This window comes from Accipiter gentilis, chromosome Z (genome assembly GCF_929443795.1).
Source record: "Accipiter gentilis chromosome Z, bAccGen1.1, whole genome shotgun sequence".
In the NCBI taxonomy this organism is placed as follows: Eukaryota; Metazoa; Chordata; class Aves; order Accipitriformes; family Accipitridae; genus Astur; species Astur gentilis.
This window is the reverse complement of record NC_064919.1, coordinates 37486784-37510525: the sequence shown is the minus strand read 5'-3', so window position 1 is coordinate 37510525 and position 23742 is coordinate 37486784. Positions and strand designations below refer to the sequence as shown.

The following is a 23742-nucleotide window of genomic DNA, read 5'->3' as shown; positions in this document are numbered from 1 at the left end:
GTCAATCTAATTAAGAAATAAGTGTAGGTCATTATGCTGCATAGAGCACAATCACTACAGAGCAACTATTTGGCAGAGCTACAGTACAATGTAAGCCAACAGAGGCAGACTAGCAAGATTTGTATCTTTGGAAAGGAAGTATCATTAGTGGCAAGATCATTGGTACTCCTATAAATGAGAATTTCATTCAAAATGCAGCACAGCTAAGATAAGGCAAGGTTTTTCCAACAAGAAAACTGATTACTGCTGCTGGAAACTAATTTATGTGACACAAATAAAAACATTTCCAATCATAGGCAAGAAATATGCAAGATATGATTAAAACTTATGTTCTTAAGGTTACTAGAATAGAATTATGTTATGGGAGGGAAAAATCTGGTTGATCATTAGTGCTCTAGAGCAAAACTGATAGAGCAACAAACCCCAAGGCAACTTCTAGAGAATTTCAAACCACTGTGCGGTGAGGAAGACCAGAAAGAGAGGTTATACAAGTCTATGATTGTTTTTCCACTTTTCACATTAAAATAAAACTACAGACAACGCTTCTGAACACGGTAACACTTCCAAAAGTGGGCTGGCCAGATGAAGGTACCACTCACTCTCCTCCCCCTACTGGGGAATTACTGCTCATGCACCCTCACCAAAGGGCTGTTTGATCATCCCACAGTTCACTTCAGATAAGTAGCTGACTACCATCAGGTGTTTGTTCAGTGAGTATTTTCTGAAAACACACTTTTCTAATCCATGGATTATCCCACTGCTAAATTGTAAATCTTTCAGTATAAATAACTGCAACAAATGAGGAAACATCCATGTTAAGTCTTTTGTCATCTTTAGTCTGAAGCAGCCACTAGTCTTCGGAAAACTATCACTCATTTTAGGAAATTATAAAATGAGCTGAAAATTGAACCTCCAGCAATAAAAATTAGAAACCTCTGGCTATTACTTTCCCATGCGTGAAAGTCAATTACATAATGACTTTACATAATGAATTACACAAACTATATCAAAACACACCCTCAGAATGAATGTGAAAGGATAAAGTTAAAAACATGCTCTATTTACCTACAGATACTGCAATTCCTATGTAAACCAGTGTAGTAATTAAGATGGCCAACAGCGTTCCTTTAGGTATGGCTGACTGAGGATCCTGAAAGAAAAATATCAGTAGACATTGACGACAGTGATAAATGTACACTCAAGTGTTTGTGAACAGTATTTGCTAATTCACTACTCACCGCAAGATCACCTGAGATATTTGCACCAGCAAGTATGCCAGTTGCAGCAGGGAAGAAAATAGCAAATACAGAAAAGAAAGTTTCCTCGTGTCGGAAATCTGGTCCAAAATTCTCCATAAATATTTCAGCTGTAGAAGAAGATTTAAGTCTATCAATATTCATATAGAAGCTACAGTATTAGCCCATTCCAGCCATTATTAGCTCCATGAAAAAGCTGAAAGTCACAGCTGTATGACCTTCTAAAAATTAAGCGTAGAACATTTGAGTCCTAATTCATCACTTCGACTCAAAATAAAAGTCAACACAGTAAACATAAATAGCCTTTAAAACCAGAAAAAGTACCTAAGAGTATTATCCAGCTTTCTTAAAATTTAATATAATCGATACTAAGCAGGCAGGACCAAGTTTTGGCCCAATAGCTTTAAGAAACAGTACTGCAGAAGTTTGAAATAATCAGGAAAAAAATCTCTATAGTTAAATAGGACTATGAACTATTTTAGATGTTTAACTTAATTATGACAGCATGTCTCCTCTTTGTAAAAATATTATTTACAATTCTAACTGTTCCAACATACCTTTATAACCAAAGAAACCTTTAGGCTTCTTGCTGTCCAGAGGAATAAATGTTCCTATGACAAAGTCTCCAATAGCAAGTATAAGGATCACCAGTAAGACTATCTGTGCCTGAAACATAATGATTCCAGTCAGACAGAAGAACTTGCTCTTTTTCAGTTTCAAGCTTCAAAGTTGTGTTCTAAAAAGTCAGTATTTACTTGATTCCAAATTCAGTTTAGCCTTCTCTGTTTTCTACAAATAAATAAGGCAAGCTGGAGAGAACAGGTACCAGGATTTTACAAAGAAATAAGAATAATTTGTAAGTTTAACCTCCATTCAAAAGAGAATTTATTACTGTAACTCTCAAAATTATACTTCTAAAGACAAAATACTTAAAAGAACTATTTTCTCTATAAGCCTTCCAGGAGGAATGGATTTGTGTAGATTGAAGAAAATCACAAGGAAAAAGCTAAACACACACAAATGCCAGGAGTATTGCCTTATTAACCATGATCATAATACTTTGCCTTATAATTTAGTATGCGGTATTTACTTCACTAAGAATTTGTTTACATCAGGAATCAAAGAGCCTTTGTTTGCTATTTTATGCAACAGACTACATTCTCAACCCTTATTTATGAAATTAAATCACAGACTAACACAATTACTTGTTAATTTTCAGTTTTCTGGAGACTTCTTTCATTACAACCTAGATTTTTAGCCACTGTTCAGTAAAACCAATATAAGCCCTACCCTTGGAACAAGAAGTACTTCAAACCATCCCATGCCTCAAAAGTGTGAGCAAAGATAAATCTAAGCATTGAAAAGATGGTTCAGGTTTCACATTTAAATAAGCAACGACACTGCCCTGTTATCTTTTGTGTTACTTGATTCCTTATAAAGGCATATGCCAGTGGCTCAGGAAAAGCTGTTAGCAGTTTGACTTTTTTTTAGACCTAGGATCAGAACTTAATATGCAATAGCACTGTGGCATTGCTGATTGTTACAGAACAGTTTTCAGCTCCACACAGCCTCGCAAGAAAACAGGGTAGTACAGTGATAAACAGAGCATGACAGCCAAGAGCAGAGTTAGAAGACTACCTGAAGAAACCAGTTTGTGCATCATACTTAGATCTCTCCTTTGCCAAGCCTAGACAATAGGTAAGAGGTGTAAGGATGCAGCTAGGTGCTTACAAAAGTCTTCAATAAGCCCAGAGAATTCAACATGAAGTTACCACAGAGCAATTGGCACAAGTAGATTTATCCAGTAACAAACCTAGGCTTCTCCCTGAAGCTAAGAGCATTTCCTTACTATCTTCCTTACATTCAAAAGTCTCAGACAAAGAAAAGGCTTCTACAACACAAGGAGCTGAGTCGTAAGAGATCACAAACTCTGAAAACCCATTTTTTAAGCAGGCTTCCCAGGTATCCCAGTCTCTCTTAGCTTTTAGATCTACTTCAGAGGCATTATTATAGACTCCCCTTGTCCCATTTTCCAAGGCATTCTTGTAAGTCATGGGGAAGGAGTAGGAGAACATTGTAGATACTTTAATCAGGGGGAAGTATTAGTGTTTTGCTATGCTAAGCTGTTAACCCACATGAAGTGCTTGTCTGACAGGTTCAGTTGCTTACTATCACTCCTACCTGCCTTCTTCCATGATGAAAAAAGCAAGTCAACAAGCCTTGATTTTTGCATTGAGCACCCGATTTTTGAAAGCTACCTATTTCCTAGTAAGGACAATGCTGCAGTGATACCACATTCAGGTTTGATATAGAAACTTTAAACAACAGGGATATTTCTATGCAAGCTATTGTTACAGAATTGCTCATGCTACAGAGCAAAACCAAGGTATTTCTTGTGACTTTAAGTGACAGTGGCCAGAGGGTTAATAACAATTTATTCGAAGGAAAAACTAAATGGTTGAGATTGAGGACAGTATTGTTCGAAGTCAGATACATAAAGATATCACTACAAATTGAAGTTACAGACAGTGAAGGACTACCTGAGAAAGGTAAACAATTTTTACAGAAGTGTGCTGTTCGATTTAAAAGTACGTGCCAACGTCAGTTTCTGTAGATTCTTTTCTCCCTGTGGTAGATACAAGTAATGCAATTGATCTTCACTTCCTTCTTCTCCAAACTCTATTTCTAGGGCTGGAAGCAACAATGAGAAAAAACCCTCTCTCGTTTTGATTATGAATATCATCATCATCTTGATGCAGGAGCTTAAGAAACTGTTATAACACTTACATGAAGAAGCTCCTTCAGCTGCCTCTCACTGCAGAAAATAGGAGCTACTGTGAACCAAATATCAAATGGGAACGGAGACCAAGTGAGGCTTTTCTCAATTATTTTTAAGCATACTATGGATGGATATTCAGAAAAAGCCTACCAGGTGCAGGAAAACAGTGAGCAAGCTGCACTGCTAGTAATGCAGAGCAGAAAACTAATACTGCAACCTCTGTATTAAGGTATCCTATGATCTGTACATGTTTGTTTCCACAACCAGAGTTGACCTAAGACCGTGCAGCCACAGCAAGATGAGGAAAGTAAGTTCCCCCTTCAACACGTTCATTACCACCAATGTTCATAACCCTCCTCAATGCTGGGCCTAGTGACTGCATCACACTGTCTGGCTGTTTCCAAGTGAAAGCAAAACCAGAAAAGAATGGAAGGGAAGGTAAGAATACTGGTTTTGAGTTAGCAGAAACTACATAACTTTAGATTGGCTTCAGGTCCAGCCCTGTATTTTTCATCCACAGAGCTCATGTGAAGTTCCCAGTGAGGGAAAATTCCTGTGCTAATGCTCTTATGTTCTCCTGTTGTGCTGTAGTTGCCCAGAAGAGGGTAATACCGCCAACCTACTTGACAGTGTCATTAAGAGTAGATTATGCTGGTTTTTAGTTTCTCACAGATGCTTAAGCATCCAGTAGAGCAAAGTGATCTAACGTCTGAAATGCAGCTAGACAGACCTATTACATAAAAACTGCCCACTGACTGATTTCTAACATACCATGCATGCAATATTGAGTACACTAAAAATATTAAAAATAAATCAAACAGCTAAGGTGGAAAATGGAATCAGAATTATGAAGCAGAGAATAAAAGGAAAGGTGATAGTTCCTTACTTTTGCTTCCCATTCCATTCCAGCAACAGAAATACCCAGCAATATAACCACTGTGATAGCCCCTATGATTCTGATATCATTCATTTCATCAATCATCAACGTTCCATTTTCCTAACAAAACAAACAAAACAATACACAGTCATATTCTTTATCAAGTACTTATCTTCCCCACTACAGAATAGCATTTTATTGACTGTAATTTATTAATAGAGTTAACCTCTATACCACAAATTTACCCATTTTAAATTCCCTGTATGGACACAAGTAATTTGGGTTTTGCCTTGATTTAAATTACTGAATCTTCCAAATTGAAATGATCGTTCCTATTCATAGCCTACACCCAGAGAGAACAGCTTGTCTTCAACTGCCAGGGAATCAGATTTATCAGCAAGGCAAATGCTACCATCTTGCACCAAACTACATGTATTTTACTTGTTGTTCACTATTAATTCTTTTAAGGTATTCCAAACTTTTTCCCATCTACAAAAAGTATGGCTGAGTTCTTCTCAATATTGCATTTAATCAAAATATTACACTTAATCAAAAAATCCAACAGACAAATAATATTTGGTTGTGTTTAACTTAAGGAATAGTTTTTAATACGCAGAACTCCTTTGAAAATGAGCTTAATATAAATGACTATCATTTACAAGGAACAGTTCACTAGTAAGAAAGTCAGCATTAAAAACTTATGATTCTGCGTCATGTACCTGTACTGCCACTCTTCTTCTCAACAGACACCTTGGACTTTAACACAAATTATACATTTTATTTTTTCAGGGAGGTAAACAGTATGGGAAGTTTCCATTTGACACCAATGATAATTTGTTTTTTACCAAAAAGCTACTGAATTACAGTAGTATTTTACTGATAGATCAGTAGTAACCTTGTACCTCATTCCATGTCTTTGAGCTGGTCAGGGCAAGCCCTGGTATCAATACAGGCTGGGGCATGAAGGGATTGAGAGCAACCCTGCCCAGAAAGACTTGGGGGTACTGGTGGATGAAAAGCTGCACACGAGCTCCAATGTGCACTCACAGCCCACAAAGGCAACCGTATCCTGGGCTGCATGAAGAGAAGCGTGACCAGCAGGTCAATGGAGGTGATGCTGTCCCTCTACTCTGCTCCCATGAGACCCCACCTGGAGTCTGTATTCAGCTCTGGAGTCCTCAGTACAAGAAAGACATGGACCTGTTTGAGTGGGTCCAGAGGAGGGTCACAAAAATGATCACAGGGATGGAACACCTCTCCTATGAGGAAAGACTGAGAGAGTTGGGGTTGTTTAGCCTGGAGAAGAGAAGGCTCCATGGAGATCTTGTTGCAGCCTTTCAGTACTTAGGGGGACTTACAAGAAAGATGGGGACAGACATTTTAATAGGGCTTGTAGCAACAGGACAACAGGCAATGGTTTTAAAATAAAAGAGGGTAGATTCAGATTAGATATAAGAAATTTTTTTACAACGAGGGTGGTGAAACAGCGGAACAGGTTGGCCAGGGAGGTTGTAGATGCCCCATCCCTGGAAACATTCAAGGTCAGGTTGGACGGAGCTTTGAGCAACCTCATCTAGTTGAAGATGTCCCTGCTTATTGCAGGGGGGTACGACTAGATTACCTTTAAAGGTCCCTTCCAACCCAAGTCATTCTATGATTCTATGATTAGATGACAGCTCAAACTTGCATAAAGGACAGTCTAATCAATAGAACTACTATTATCCATATACCTTGAGCAGCTCCACAACTGTCTCTGCAAAGCCAACAACATACATTGCTACTGCAACAGCATTGGCAAATGCAAAAATTAGACCTATGGCACCACCAAACTCTGGTCCCAGACTTCTGGAAATTAAGTAATATGCTCCTCCTGAAAGAAAAAACAGAAAAGACAAGAAAAACATTACGTGAAAGAGCCCAAAAATAGACAATCACCAGCAATTTAAAGTTTACACGAACAAGATGCTATTTATTCTTTCATCTTCCCTGTTGTATTAGAAAATAACCCAAAACTCAGTAGTTTAGGAACAGGCATGATGAATTTTCAGGAATACATTGCAAGTTTTTAAAAGACACCAGTTGGAAATAATCACCTGACTCATGTACCACACCATATTATTCAGCTACGCTACTAGTTCTATGGTTAAAAAAACAAATTGTGAAACACAAGCAGCGGTATTCCTGGGTTCTTTATTTCAAACTACTTAAAGTATTTGTGCATAGTTCTACTATTACACATTTTCATTAGCTATAGCTCAGGAAACTGGCAAAGTAGACTAATAAACCCACTCAAGTTCCAAACCTCCATGAACTGTTTCTTAAAGCTCTGTTAAAGGAATTTTCTGCCCTCCAATAGGACTCAAAACAATCACGAGGCCGCTCTGTTTTTCAGAACCTATTATTTGTATTTTTGAGCTTGACAAATACAACATCTCAAACTCCACGTGACAAACAGAAAACTGAGTATCTAAAGCATTAAAGAGTAAAATTTTAAAAATGTAGCAAAGGCACATTCCTCCAATTTAAGGCTAAGCTTTCTAGAAGCAACAAAATCCAACAGCTCCAGACTGAAGTAATGGAGTGCATATTAAAAAGTTGCAACAGGAAATCCTTAATTTCACTGCTTTACAGTTCTTGTGCAAAATATATGTAGGTACCCACCTTTAACATAATTTGTAAATAAGAATGTTAACATACAAAAAACATTACTGTAATATAAGATTTTCATAGGAACAACTGTGATTTTATGCTACAGTTCTTCCCATTCCGCACATCAAATTTTCTAATGAAGTCTTATTTTGCAAGAGTGGCTTTAAAATAATAATAAAAAAAAAAAAAAAAAAAAAAAAAAAAGGCTCTTATCCGAAAAGGAAAATCCGATATGTATAATGCAATTTAAAAAAAGAAAGGGCATTTAGAAACTAAGCTTGACATAATGCTAAGATTCATAGGTGATCCTTCCTGTTGGGTCTGTTTACTCTGTGATAGTGAGGTTTTTCTCTTCACTCCTAACCAAGAGAATTTTATAAGCTTCTATTTTAATTCCACCACATCTACTGCTAGTAGCACTCTTGTAATGTCACGAAGCAGTTTGAGCATGTCAAAGGCACCAGCCACTTACAAAACTACTTTATAGGAATTGCTGACAACAGCACACAAACTGTGAAAGAGAATGAAAACCATCACCCTCAAGGAAACTGGAGATAATCAAGAGTTTGGAGAATTTCTTTTGTGTTCAAAAAAAAATCGTGACAGAACAAGAACATGTCCTTTTGTATGCTCTCATATACATAAAGCTTATCCTTTTACAGGATGTATTTTTTCATTACTAAGTTTTATTTCAGGACATGAACACATACAAGCACACATGCACACCCTTAACCAACCAGATGCCAGAGAATATTAAGACCCTATTCATTCCTGGATATGCGTCTCTAAAAACGTTTGTATTTCAAAAATTAAGAATAGATGTTTCATCCACAGTGGAAAAACAAGCCACTAGTCAAATCAAATTAGCAGGCCAATTATTGATTTTTCATTAATTACATGACTGCCTAGTCAAATAGAGATCACAGGGTAGGCTCTGCTCCTCAGAAAAATAACTCTTCTCTATATTTTATCCAGGCCGGTTTTTTCCCTGATGCTAAGAAAATGTAAAATAAATTAGAGGTTCCATCCTTAAGGTGTACACTTCAGAGTGATGAAAGCTTTAAAAGTTTTATGGAAGTATGTTTACCTCCTCTTACAAACCCATTTGTGGCTATTGCTGAAGTAGACAGTCCTGTAATAGTTGTCACAACAGTGGCCATTCCAATAACCAAGACAGACAGACCTTTTTGAAAAAGAGGGGGGAAAAAGGTGTAAGATCCAGCAGTATTAAAATGTACAAATCTTCAACTTAACTTGGTTTAAAGAATTAGTCTTGCAAATAAACACAAATTTACTGTGTGTGGTCCCGCACATTCAAGCAAAAGGCTTCTTCACTCCCCTTTTGTACAGAGTAGTTTCCAGGATACAAACAAAACTGGATAAATGTTCTCTTTAATCAGCAGGGTAAAAGCTGTATCCTAGAGCTTCAAGGAAACACATGCCTTTTGTAGATGAGAGATCTTCTGCAGTCCAATGCTAAGTTAAGCCTTTGAAGGAAATTGTTTCTATACTACAGATTCTTTATGCAGATTTTAATAACCAGACATCAAAAGTTTATCTCTACAGTACACTGAAGACTTACAAATGTCAATTTTAAATTACATACCTTATAGCTAAATGAAAAAGGTATAAGTAACTTCATAGGGCTTAAAGTTTTTTAAGGTAATTTACCCTTATCAAACTGGCAATACTATGGTCATTTTAAACCCCTGTTTAAACTGTAAGCTCAGGATCACCACACTGGTTTTGGACCACATTTAAAAGTCACTGAAACATAATTATAGCATTAGTACACATACCTATCCCAGCTTGTCCTACAATCCATGATAGTCTGATGAAGAGCATCACACCCCAAATATTTAACATACATCGTACCTAAGATAAAACAGAAATTTTACACAGGTTAGGTCTTACATGTGCAGTCACTTCCACTAATTCTTCATTTCAGTTTTTAATGTTGGTGAAATTATCTTGCCATCTTTCTTCACCGCTTTTCAAATTATTTCACAAGAATAGATTTTTTAATTAGAAAAGTTTAGGTTTGATTAAAAAAATAATCAAGGGAACCTACATATGATTAAAAAGTTACTACCTTGAACACAGATAACGTTACAGTACTTCAGTATCTGACACTTGTAGTATGTCTTGACCAAACAATAAAAATAATTTAGACCCCAACCTTTAGGACCCAAAATTCATACTAAAGAATACATGACTAAAAATAAGATTGTGAGCTCTACAAGCCCAGTTCAGATCTCCCAAAAATCTTCTTCCAAAAAATGCATTAAAGCAATACTCTACTAAATAATTTATTCTTTTTCAAAAAACCAAACATCCTCCACAACTTCCCAGTCCTAGAACTTTTCCATCTTACAACACAGATGCACACTAACAGGACAGGGGGTGGTTGGGTTGGTTTTTTATCCTTCTATTTTAAACTCTTAGTCCTCAATAAAATAGAGTTTGCACTGTACAGAATTTAGACAGAAGACTTAACAGTAGGTCTTAGGTTTCTCTCTTACCTAAAGAGCACGGTATAAATCCTACAACAAGTTCAGCTGGCCATTAGAACTACAAGGGAGACAAGGCCTTCTCCAAACCACGAAAGTAAGAAGCTTGGGGAGGTTCAAAAAGTCTTTGGGAAAATGTAAATTACCTGAGCTGGAAATACTCACCCAGGGAGCTTATGTCTATGTGCTGGTGTTGGCTGGGGTAGAGTTAATTTTCTTCATAGTAGCTAGTATGGGGCTATGGTTTGGATTTGTGCTCAAACAGTGTTGATAATTCAGGGATGTTTTCGTTATTGCTGAGCAGTGCGTACACACAGTCAAGGCCTTTTCTGCTCCTCACCCCACCCCACCAGTGAGTGGGCTGGGGGTGCACAAGAAGTTGGGGGGGGGAGACAGCGGGGACAGCTGACCCCAACTGGCCACAGGGATATTCTAGACCATATGATGTCATTGCTTAGCATACAAAGCTGGGGAAGAAGAAGGGGAGGGCGAGGGGAGGACATTCGGAGTGATGACATTTGTCTTCCCAAGTAACTGCTACACACGATGGAGCCCAGTTTTCTCGGAGATGGCTGAACACCTGCCGGCCGATGGGAAGCGGTGAATGAATTCCTTGTTTTGCTTTGCTTGTGTGCACGGCTTTTGGTTTGCCTATGAAACTGTCACCATCTCACAACCCAGGAGTCTTCCCACTTTTACTCTTCCAATTCTTTCCCTCATCCCACTGGGGGGGAACTGAGTGAGTGGCTGTGTGGGGCTTAATTGCTGGCTGGGGTTAAACCATGACAGCCTAACGAGGAACTACTAATTGCAACTTTCAAACCACTGAAAAGGAGATCATCCTTCTTGAAACTTTTAAATTGACTTTGGAAGAAAATGGTCAGCAACATTTACCCTGTAACTCTTTAATACTTAGAATTGCTTACAAAAATAGTCCAATACAGCATTTGAGTTTGGAGAAATTCAAAGTCAGCTTCATACCTGCTTTAAAATTAACAACTCTGTCCTTGGTTGGGGTACATCAACAGAAGTCTGTAACAGCTGCTTCACAGCTACCACAGGCACTCTCCTTCTCCCAAGGTAGAGAATATGGCTACTTCAAGACTTGTAAGGAAGTTGCTAATACACCGTGGAAGCTTGCTGAACTAAAGTTACGTATTCTGAATGCTCAAGTTCAGCATGTTTTAACCAATTGTTGCATTTCCAGCCACCACTATAAATTCTTATAGCTTTGGAGAGTACGTATTAATCATGGTACCTCATTTCCAAAATATTAAATTAGAATGTACTTGTAATAAAATCCCCCATGTCACCTTTAATTTTTCACTACTCCAAATGGGGACAGACTCAGTTTTTTCCACCATTACTATATTGTATTTAGTGTTAAGACTTCCACAACTTAGAAGAAGATGACTTTTTGTAACAGGTTCAACAAAATTTAAATACTTAATCCTGGTCAAGTTTTGCCATATACAGGTAGGTACCCTCCTCAAGACTTTTTTTTTTTTTTTCCTTACTTCTCTATAAATAAATATATGTTTTTCTAATACTTCAGCCCAAAACTTTACAGATCCAAAGTGAGCACACATTAAGTGTATTCTCTCCATTTGCATTTGTCTTTGTCACTTAAGATTAATATGTAGTTTTTCTACTACATATGAACACTTATATAACCTTTTTCCTTCTTGGAAATCACACAACTTCAAGACTGTAAAACCTGTGCTAAGAAACCATGATCTCTTCAAAACCTGAAGTCCTGAAGTATCTACTTCTTTAAAATGCAGTACAAGTAAGAGCAAGTCTTCCTAAAATTATGGTATTTTTCACATCTCTCACACATATTTTCTTTATGCAGCGCTATCACAATTCCTCTCAAAAAAGCTTATTAGAAAGATCATATCTGTAAGAAACTGAGGCACAATACATCAAACTTACCAATACACCTTTTATCCAGCCAAACTTGACCACCCCTTTGCTATCAGGTGTGTAAGTGGCAGCTGCTTCCCCAGCTGGTGTGCCTTCCTCACCATTTGCATAGCCATCTTCAAAAGGCTCCTTGGGGGTGGAAATAAAGTTTGTTTTATGTGATTAACAGAGTAGAGAGGGCATTTCATATTCATGTTGTTAAAAAACCCATCTGCTCGTGCAAACAGAAAAATTAAAGAATGACACGGCACAAGGTTTGAACTTTTCCTTTATGTTCCTTGCATGAGGCACATCTCACAGATTTCAAGGAATATAAAACAAACTTACACAGATGACTTGGGTATTCTGCTTCAGTTAGAGCAAACCGTTAGCCGTCAAAGTAATAAATATTTTTAAGAATCACTTCTACAGCCCTAAGAAATAAACATCTGGTCTTTTAGAAAAAGAGCTACAAGATTTCAAATTCAGCTACTTCTACAGCCCAGAAAGTTTTACTTCTTAATCTGAAAGTGCATATAGTTCTACCACAAGTTACTGGTCTCAGCTATAGCATTTCCTGTAGTTCAGACTTAGCTGTCATTTGATCAATTTTTCAGGAAATAAATTATTCACTTCCCTGCAAACTATTCTACTATTCATTGTAAGGTGATGCTGCTAGAAAGGAGGGTGGGAGAGTGGCATTTCAGAGAGAAGGAGAGAAGTCTCTTCCCAAACACTCTTCCCTGTTTAAAAGAAGGGAAGGATGACAGATGCAAAAAAACATCAGCCCCATGAACAAAGACCAGCTTGTGGATTTTCTTTACAACTCTCAGCCTTACAATGCAGAAATCTTAATTGTTTGCTATATATTAAAAATGTGTATATGAACATACTTGTTGCATGCTTGCTTTTCAAAAGGCAGTTTTGTTTTGCCAAGCCAGGAAAACGCCTAAACATTTAGACTCAAATATTTCCTACACTTGCTGCAAGAAATCTGCAGGAAGCACTCTAAGCAAAGTATGTTAGTTATCCAAGGCAACAAGTGTAAAGAATGAATATACCAGAAAGACCCTGAATACCATTCAGAGAATACTATTCAGCAAACCAGCTCAAGCAGTATTTGTGAGGCAGCCTGCATCCCAGAGGGCTTAGAAAACATTTAAGCAATTAGAGGTTCAATCCCAACGAGGTAAAGGGCAAAACTCCCAATTGCTAAATAACACACAAAATAGACTGGACCCACATTATGCTTTCAAGAAGTAAGTTCCATGGTGAAGATACACAGTAAAAAAGTTTATTGTGAGATACTGTATTAAATTCCTCCTCCTGATACATTAATACCAAATACACCATCAGCACAGAGTCCAGAGGAAATATTTATAGAACTATCACTTAGGAAGAGTGTCATCCATATCCCCTTACAATTGCAGTACATATACAAACAAATAAAAAACCCCAAACAGATTATGTCAGCCTTATCTGAAGGTCATTAGCACTGATTCATGGCAGTGCTTCTCTCACTGACTCTGTATTATGAAATTCTCATAAAAACAGCTGTAACTGCAACACATCTGGAGAACCTGTATGGATGGGCATAAGCTTTCAACCATTAAGCAGAATCATGATCAGTTTGCAGATCATTAACTTTAACAGACAGCTTTCTTAAATAGTAGGTTTTCTTGTTTCCAAAAGGGATTAAAAAAAAGAAGATAGTTATCTACGTGTTATATACATATATAAGAATCTATTGATTTGCTGATTATTTGTATTCATGCACTCAAACCAAATCAAGCAAGTAGTGGTATGTGATCCACTTAGAGTGGTAAGAAGAACGGTGAGGACCAAAAAAGAGAATTACCATGCTGCTACATTTCAGATTTTACACAGAATTAACTCCAGCATCTCTATTTCAAGAAGCAGAATAGTAACTAACTAGTTTTAATTTAATACATACAGCTACCACTCATTTGCTGAGCCTATGCTGACCTGCCTAAGCCAGAACTGAGGAAACAGACAGCCCTCTAACAAGGGTCCTCACCCAACTCAGACACACCTGAAGCTCATGACAGAAAAGAATGAGCCTACATACGGCCCTGCTCTGATACCCTTGAGTATCCGTCCTTCAGATGACTTTTCTAGAAAGGCAGGAATAAATCTCAAAACTCTTTCTAGGTATTTAGGTCTATCTATGTCTCCCTCATCAGATTCTGCTGTTTCCAACAGCACTTACTAGAAGTTTCTCCCTGCTTCTCCCCCACCCACATTCAAAAGTGGGGAGGAAAAAAGAAAAAAAAGATAGATTAAAACAAAGGACAGATTAATAAACATGTTCACAACCATGGCAACAAAACCTCTAATCAAGCATGCAACAGTGTAACTATATATTATTATTCCTTCATACAAAATACATTCTTATTTCTCATAGAAGAGCATCACATTGTACTTACAACAATTTTAAAGCATTGCATAAAGGGAGTCACATTTATATTATCCAAGCAGATTTTATGCTCTGGCCAACAAAACAGCCAACATTTGATAACATCTTCTGGTATTATAAAAAGGCACGTCATGTCTCTATTAAGAAACAATAAAATTGTTTTTTGAAAAGACTGGTCAGGGAGGATCAAGGAAGGGCTGGTAGAAATCTGTATCTTCATGTCCTAAAATACTGAAACATTATATGCTACTAAAGTAGTTAGTGCTGTAATACCGAGTCACAACACTTTTTTTTTTTTTTAAACAAGCTGGAAGTTTTCATTTACTGCACGTTTAGGTTTTAAGAGAAGGTGATGAATATCCTAATATCTAGTGTAAGAGACAATTATATACTTCAGCATATGACCATGGCTGGCCAGGTACTGGTAAAACCTGCATGCATCAACAAGATGACCCCCAGAGGTCACTTCCAACCTCAACCATCATGTGATAGCTACACATTTTCTATAGTGCTCAAACAAGCCCATAGCTCAGCCCGTTGTGTTCTGGGAAGGAGATAATGGCTCGCAACTGATACCTTGAGTTATCAGTTACCAGATCAGCTCCAAGATACACACACTATGAAAACAAGAAAGTTTTGTTCTGTGTGTCTTGTCTCTCCACACTATGCAATATTTCTTAGGAAAGTATTTTGAAGCACGCGCAAAATGTAATAACTGAAAGGTTACTGCTGGTTATTAGTGCTAGTGGGTGCCCAATAAAGCACCAGTCAGAACAGATATTAGAGTGTGGGCACAAAAGAATTCCACTACACAAGGCTCCAAGTTCAGCGTTTTAATGTGAGATTAAGAGAGCACCACTGTGGTCTCAGCTGTAAATAAAGCAGGCGTACTATTTTTCATGCTTGTGCTCATGAGGAAACAATGCTTCTTCTCAAGTCACATACTGAATGGAAAAAAATGCACTAGCACTATTTTAGAACAGCAATACATGTACGATAAGATCTTCATCAACAATAAAAAACACTAACACACTGTGGATTTGGAGGGGGTGTAACAAAAAGGGAAAGAAAAGAGAAGGTTTTAGCATTTCAGATAAAAAATGCTGTTACTAACACAACTTTTTAATCAAAACAGTGTATTTTATCTAATCAGTCCAAAGGACACTGAGTTATGGTGTTCAAACGCACTGTTAAAGGAAAAATAAGATACATTTACATGTTGACAATTCTATCATACACTGATAGGAATTCAGCCAAGAAACAGTTAAATTCTGTTCCTACACAGAAATTTCCATTGCTGTATCACAGTGCACTGAAAAGTACAGATAATCTACTATTTCATCTCCAGTACTGGATCGTAACAATAAGTTATTTGTGCCAATTGTGAATAGCCTCCACATTTATTAGAAATGGATTAGTAATGAGAAAAGACTTGTTAGCCAGAAGACATCTAAGATTTTTCACACACAGCTTAAAATACAGTGGTGCATGGAAATTTTCTCATCAGTAAAAACTGCTGTTTAGTTTTACTGAGAGTTCTTGATAGTGGTCTGTGTCATGCAGCACGTTTATCTGTGGTGAACTTATCTAGATCCCATCTTAAAGGCAACATCGTTAGGCTATGTTGAATGGTATGAGATGACACGAGAATAGATGATGCACATGAAGTCTTCTGCTCTTTGTTCAAGTATCACAACATGGAAGCCCCAAGTAAAGGACAGGACAATCAGCAAGTTTGTATCTAAGACTATGTGGTTCTTCAGACAGACTGCTTACTTTGCAGTCTGCCTGATTTGGCAAGTCTCAAGTAGTAACTTCTTTAACTAATCCTTCCTATTGCCATTACTCTTGTGCAAAGGGAGAAGGCCAAAGAAGCACCTAGGAGTAGAGCATTTATTTAACTGTTCTTTCTCCATCTCTCAAATGTGATCAGTTACAGGTTTAGCACATGGCATATAGTATGGGCTTCTCCTCATACGAATTCCTTAGAAAGGTTTCAAAACAGTAGCTTTTTCTTATCTTAGTAGGATATAGTACTGAAGCTGATTTAAATAGCTAATACTATCAAAATCTTAAAAGAAAATCAAGAACCTAGTCTTTTCAAGCTCCAGTTGCTGCAAGGAAATATAAAAATGGCATTCCACTATATTTAATCAACAGAACAGCTGCTTATATTTCAAACTGCTTTGTACTTACATATTCTGACACTAAGCACGGTGCTCTCATCATTTAACACACTTACGAAGGACAGGAAATAAGGGAAGCTGCCTGAGAACCGTATTTTACCAACAGAGGTACCAACAGAACAATTCTGTTCAGCAATGGGTCTATGTCCTCACCAGCTACAGTCGAAGCCTCAACAACAGGATCATGCTTTTACCTGCTAGGAGCTTTGTGGTTAGGGATGTTTGCAGCAATCATCACGGACAGTGGAACCGTTCTTCACAAGAGCAAGATACCTGCACACATCTTCAGCACTCCTTCACTGTGGCTTCCAGCATTACTACCAAGCTGTTCACTACACCTTACCATAACAATTTCTTGTTTCTCCCAAAGGTTATCTTCATAGGCATCACCATTTTTAAGAATTTCTTTTTGTGGAAGGAAGCAACCAGTAATACGTATTGATCCAGATGTAGCATGCCAGCTGTCTCAACAGTGGAAAAATCATTACTTGTAGAGATGATACTCCTAAATAGCCCAACTCTATAGCTGCACACAGTTAAGACTATGGCTACTCAAGTACAAAACTTGACAGTACAGAAGATTTTCAGAGTTAACACAGCTCAAAACATACATCGAAGAAAGCTTATTAACATTTGGGTTTGCTTTTCTAATTCAAACATACTTTACCCAGAGTGTAGATAAAATAAAAATGACAGATTGAAGGAAGTTATCAACAGCAGCAGAATTACTAAACATTCTTCCCAGAAGATGCTAACACTTCCCACGATTTTTAAAGACTACAAATCTTTTTTTGGATAAGCAAGCATTCCACTTTGCCTCCTGGAATGAACTTTTGGATTCTTCCTCCCACCTCACCTATGAGACTTCTAATGGCCTGAATAAAAGGTTTAGAAAGTGCTAGATGTACGGTATGCATAGAATAATCCTGCTGGCATAGGTGTTTACCTCTGATGCAACAGTGACAACTTCTGCAAACAGTTTGTACTGGTACAAATACATTTAAGTGTGATACTGTACTACCAAAGAATAAGCGAGCTATTAAATGTTGTCTGTAGAACACTAAACTGTATCAAACACATGTGTTCTTTAAACACTGCTTTTGCAGCATGCTAATGTTTGCAGTCATAAAATTCCCAGTTTGTGCCTAAGAGTCTTTGATAAGCTGTTTTTATGTTTTCATGCTTTTATCTAACCAGTGCTGAAAGAAACCAAGAGCACTGAGTTTCCTTTCCAAAATGTCTAAATCTCTATGGAATGGTTTTAAGCATATTGTTGTCCAGGGACACAAGATTGAGTCCTGTGATTAATACTCTATCAAGAAAAGTCTCAAATTTGATTGTCTGAGAATACAAAGTATTTCAGTACTTAAGTATGTGAGAGGAAAAGTAAGTTCTCACCAGTCTTTGACTTGATCTGGTGACACTAACTATTGTTTGTAAACTTTTTTTTCAATGTACCACTGTTCAAAATGGCTGAGATACTCTTCTTAACTTTGCTCTGTAGACTAACAACAAATCACAGCAAGTTTTTAAACCTAAGTTTGGAAAACACCTCTGCCAGATCTGACAGTTTTCAAGTGTTTTTTGTAAGGGAAACAAACATCTCTAAGAGTGAGTAAGTACTGTAGGTAATTGCTTTCAAAACGTCTTACTCTACAAAACACTCTCTTAAAAGACGGTCAGTACTGGCATGGACAGTCTATTTTGTAAACTAGTAACACTAGTAATACTGTTGTTGACAAACAGCTATTTTCATCTCTATACTGATCTATTTCACAAGTGCTAACTTTAAAACTTTGTTAGATAGCCTCATTGCTTTCATTTATGCCACAATGAATATACCTAAGCCTCCCTTCCATTAAAACCCCAGAAGCAGACAACAAGTATCATAGCCAAAACTGACTGAAACAGCTATTCCTTAAAAAAGGCAATTGGCTACTTAGACCTATCAAACAATGCAGAAGAATCTTGTTAGACCTAGGAACTGGAAACTCAATCCCTGTGAAAGCAAAATAAGGAAAAAACCCATATGCTGTCTACATCTCTCACTACCCTTGAAAGAACTCTTTTTCTGGCCTATCCTACATATCTTCAGAAAACTATCACCTTGTTACACAGTAACAATTTAAGAGAAATGATCCTAAACTAGAAAAACAATTCTGTAATTTTAAATATTGCATGCAGTTCTAGTTCTTCATCACCCGTCCTCTGCTGGGATAAGGATGGCGATAGGGTTATCATGAGTTAGTAGGAAACTAAGAATTAGCGTGCCCCACTCTCGATTAATTCTTCATAATAGCCCTCATTCTGATGAAAGAGCAGTGAAAGTGCAAATTCTAAAACTGAAAGTAGATTTTCACTTTCTACATCTTAATTACATCACTAACGTACATCTTACTAACAGATGTAATAGTCTGAATCTTTGGTCCTTCAAACAGGGTGATTATCCAAGTAAACACAGATTGCTACTCATTAAAAGAGTAGCTTCCACGGACACCTAGAGCTGTTTACAATTCACTAGTAATTCGTTAGTTAAAAATAAACTTGCCAAGTTAGCAAAACAGATTCAGGTGTTCAGGTTTTTCATGAGTTAAGTAAGATAGGAAGCCTGAGTGATTAGTATTGCTACCAGTGGGAAAAACCCACTCAGGTAGCACATGCAAAAGAAAACATGGCAGAGGACACATTCAAGACATCTCAGTCTGCCTGAACACCTTCTTAGCATTTTCTTTAAAAAACAAACTCAAAAACCACACACTTTCAGGGAACATTGCTAGTCATTGTGCAATGACTAGCTGTTGACAGCAGTTCAGAAAAGTCAGCAGTAATATTAGGTACTTCACTGTTTGGTTTTAAATCAGGAATGAATTATAGCAGATTGGCTAACAGAATTTATAATTCACACTCCTTGTTTGAAGCACATGTAAAATGCTGCTACTGTACTGTGGCTCCAGTATCTTTACAGTCATGACCTAAAAAAAGCCTACTAAGCCATTAAATGTCACCCAGCAGTTATCTACAGCAACAGGAGATAAAATTACCCAGATAATACATGATCTGTTCTTAAATCTCAGGATACCTTGGAATCAAACATGAACAGCTTCAACCATTGGTTACTCACCTCAAAGGAAATCCTTTTCAGGTTTGCAATCAAGAGACCAAAACTTAAGTGCTTTGGCTATATTACGTTCTCTACAGTTACGAATTTAAAATATAGCAGCAAATGCTTTTGGCATCCACTTGCAGAGATTTTAAAAGAGACTGCATCAAACACAAAACGTTAATGTTATCTTAAGCTGAAATTAAAGTCTGTTGTACTTTGATTACAGCAGAACCATTTTAAACAGAAGAAATTTATAGTTACAATGAACATGTCAACTGAAGAATTAGCCAGGTACATGCCTCTGCCATCAGCTTGTATTTCAGTGTCTTGCAACCCAATACTGCTTTTAACAGAGAAACATTAAGCAATTTGTGTGTGCATGTGTATTTTCTGATTTTAAAAGCTATTTTTACTTTACTTCTTTTAAAGGGATAGAGAATCATCCATACTTCCTCTCGAATCTTACAAGTAGTATGATGTACTAACCAGGCTAGCAAGACTGTTAATCAAGAGACTTACTCAGGTATTTGATTTCAGCTTTGGAGCAAATCATCTTTTTTTCAACATGGTATACTTACAAAGGACAGATAGAAAAACCTTGTTTATAGAGCTCACCACCACTTAACATCTTACATGCATACAATGTTTTTTTGACTGATGTCTCAGCTTACTAACCACACAAAGGCTATGGACTTTTCTCTTTAAGGAGGTGATTATGAACCTCCCCTCCTAATACAGGATGGGTACAAACTGAAATCTGGTAGACTTTTGCTTGAAGGGAAAAGCCTGGAATGAATTCAGAAATGAAGAAACAGCAAATCTGCCCACACTCAGGAGTACTTTCATGAAAATAGACAGAATCTGGTCCTTGACTGATCTTGAAGAACTTAATTGTCACAGCAGTATCCCACCGCCACTAACTCATCATGTCACTTAAGTAATCCAGGCATTAGAACATCATGTAATATTCTAACAGTGATCTTATCCCCTCCTCTACCTGCCTTCTCTACTGCATCACCAGGAATTTTGAGTTATCAGCCCTTTATAAGCAAAAAAAAGTTGTAATGCTTTCCTAAGCATCACATCAAAATAAAGCCTCTCTCAACGTAGATTACTAATCAGTGACTCTGGAAACAGTGACAGTGTCAACACCGTTTGATCTAGTTGTCACAACATTAGCATAGGAAGTTCAGATTCAAATCTTTGCATTCCTAACAGAGAAGGACTAGCTGTATTTACAGAAGAAAAGTTCCAGAGGAAAGCACTTAAGTCTAGATAGCCATGCAAAGGCTGAGATTTGAAAGCCGGCAGCCAGTATGGTGTGACCAGATGGAATCCTTTCAAGTGGCTTTTACACATGACATGGCAGCAAAGTTTTGTTGACATATGCAGGTCTGCAAGAGCGGTATCCTAGCTGAAATAGAAATAGTATTTTTCTTCCTCCATACCAAAAACAGCACTTCAAGAACATTTTAAGATAAAGAAAACTCTCTACATCTTCACAACTTGATTTATACATCCCTCCGTAAGTACAGGATGACATGAATACTCTCAGCAAGCTGATCATGAGAATTAGAGACCAATGAGAAAAGAACTCTGTTCAGCAGCTTTGCAGTGTAGCTACCCCATGGTAGGCCCACAATGCTTATGTTCTGCACCCCCAGAAACACTGTAGGCAAAGTGAAGCCTTCCTGTCAAGGAATAGTCAACATGGTCTGCCACCATAAAAAAAAAAAAAGAACAATCTTCCTTTGCCAGTCTCTCTAATTCTTCTAGTTAGCAGGAAATTGCACCATTAACATCTAGTCACAAAAAAGGAGGCATGACTTCCTGCAAAAGTGTAGGGGCAACCAATCCAGCCAGCTTAAGAGGAAGAAATACATGTAGTCTATTTCATGCCTCAAGAATACACATCAGTTCTGGTTTTGATGGATCACTCCTTTCTTGCCCTCTCCAGAACCAAGATATTAGTTTCCCTAATGCATCAATGTATTTGGTCCTTTCCAGAAGAACCATTGTACTATAAATGATTATCAAGGTAATACTTATCAAATTAATTATTTATTACTGTACAATGACCATCATATTCCTTTTGAGATCCACTGGCATGAAAAGAGGAATCATACTTCTCAGGAAAACAGATCCAAGGCTCTGAACGCAGGTAGTTTTCACTTGATTATATTAAAAACATAACTCTGATACACCTCTAATGGTTAGAGACCTTTTAAGCGTTTCATGTCATTTTCTTGTTCTCCAGAATGAAGCAGATGCAGCATCTGATTGCATAAGAACTGAATTAAGTCCTATTAGCAAGGCTCTTGCATAGCAGTTTACATATTCAAGTATAGTCTGAGAAATACAATGTTCTGTAAATAAGTACAAAAGAGAATCCATTTCAGTCTTTCTCAAGAACTTGTTTTCAGCACAGCAAGTTCCCAAGTCTTCTACACTCCATCCCCCCAAAAAGGTTAATTTGAAGCATTCTTGCTTGTAACACCTTCCAGTTTTCATCCACTTTTGCAAAACAGAATGATGCACTTTCCATTCAAGAGGTGGAGGATGGAGAGCAAGTGTACCACACTATGCACCAGTAATCTTTAATAAAACTTTCCATTTTAATTAGAAGTCTAGTTCTAAGTGTAGTAAGGTCATAAAAAATTACATTTAACCTATTTTCTTACAATAGACTAAACAGCCCATTGAAATAATCTTAAAAATCAATTAAATACTGATTGAATTTTTAATGTCATGCCATGAAGTGATGGATACAGCTACAGGCACAGCCCATGAGCAAGCACTAAGCAGGGCTGGTACATCCATGCAGCACAGCACTTACTTGTACTGGCACAGCACTACGTTCAAGCCAAAGCTGCCAAATTGCTTACAGCTCAAGAGCAATGTTACTTGGAATAGTCTTCAGAGTCTCTCTACCACTACACCCTCAGGGTAAGTTGAAACACTAACCTAGCATGACAGTTTCTTTACAGCTGAAACTGACATTGCTGTTTTCTTTGACTTAAAAAAAAACCCCTGAATAATGTGAAATAGAAGCAATTCATTTGAAGAAAAGTTAACTAGCAAAATGAAGATGCAAGAGATAAGCTTCCTTGTCAAAATGGAATTTTAGGAATTTTTTACTTTTTTTTTTTTAAACACCTCATCCTTAAGTCAGTTAAGTTTACCAGGCACAGATAACGCATCTTAGTTTTTAACGCATAAAAAGAAATTTTCTTAAGTTGATCAGGCCTAATCAGCATGCTGAAGTGTAGAAATAAATCAGAGATGTTCCATACACTCAGGCTGCAAGAACTGGATAGCTTCCAAAATACTGAAAGGCAAACAGTTTGAAGTCAACTATTTAAAAAAAATTCTCAGAAGTGAACAAAACGACCATATTGTGATTGCCATTACCTATTGACTTTGGTTTGTGTGGTGGGGTTTTTTGGTAGCGGGGGAGGGGGCCGCAGGGGTGGATCCTATGAGAAGCTGGTAGAAGTTTCTCTGGCTTCAAGTCGGACCTGCCTCTGGCCTGGGCCAACCCAATCAGCAACAGTGGTAGCGCCTCTGGGAGAACAGATCTAAGAAGGGGAACCTGCAGTGAGTAGTGGTTTGGGAATGAGAGGAACCCCTCTGCAGACACCGAGGTCAGTGAGGAAGGAGGGGAGGAGGAGCAGGGGAGGAGGGGATGCCCCTGCAGCCCCTGGTGAGACGGCAGGCTGTGTCCCCCCCAGCCCGTGGAGGGGAGCGGGGGAGCAGATGCCCACCTGCAGCCCGGGGAGGACCCCACACCAGAGCAGGGGGATGCCCCCGGAGATGGCCGTGACTCCATGGGAAAGCCCACGCTGGAGCAGCCTGTGACTGAAGGACTGCAGCCCGTGGGAAGGACCCACGCTGCAGCAGTTCATGGAGGACTGTCTCTGGTGGGAGGGACCCCACGCTGAAGCAGGGGAAGAGCGAGGTGTTCTGTCCCTGAGGTGGCAGGAGCAACAGAGACAACCTGTGATAAGCTGACCCCAACCCCCATTCCCCTTCCCCCCACA

General features: G+C 38.0%; 1 protein-coding gene across 4 annotated transcripts in view; it reads right to left on the bottom strand.

Annotated features, from left to right (window-relative positions):
• SLC12A2 (solute carrier family 12 member 2) overlaps positions 1-23742 on the bottom strand; it is a 71450-nt gene that overhangs the window by 40296 nt on the left and 7412 nt on the right. For all 4 annotated transcript variants that reach the window (XR_007505177.1, XM_049796457.1, XM_049796459.1 and 1 more), the window contains exons 2-9: positions 12007-12126; positions 9361-9436; positions 8649-8744; positions 6643-6782; positions 4922-5032; positions 1814-1922; positions 1239-1366; positions 1066-1150 (exon numbers count right to left, since the gene is read on the bottom strand). Coding sequence is in view for 3 of the 4 variants with exons in the window: in XM_049796457.1 (XP_049652414.1) it covers positions 1066-1150; positions 1239-1366; positions 1814-1922; positions 4922-5032; positions 6643-6782; positions 8649-8744; positions 9361-9436; positions 12007-12126 (865 nt within the window). In the remaining variant the exon portion in view is untranslated. The remainder of the gene's footprint in view (positions 1-1065; positions 1151-1238; positions 1367-1813; positions 1923-4921; positions 5033-6642; positions 6783-8648; positions 8745-9360; positions 9437-12006; positions 12127-23742) is intronic.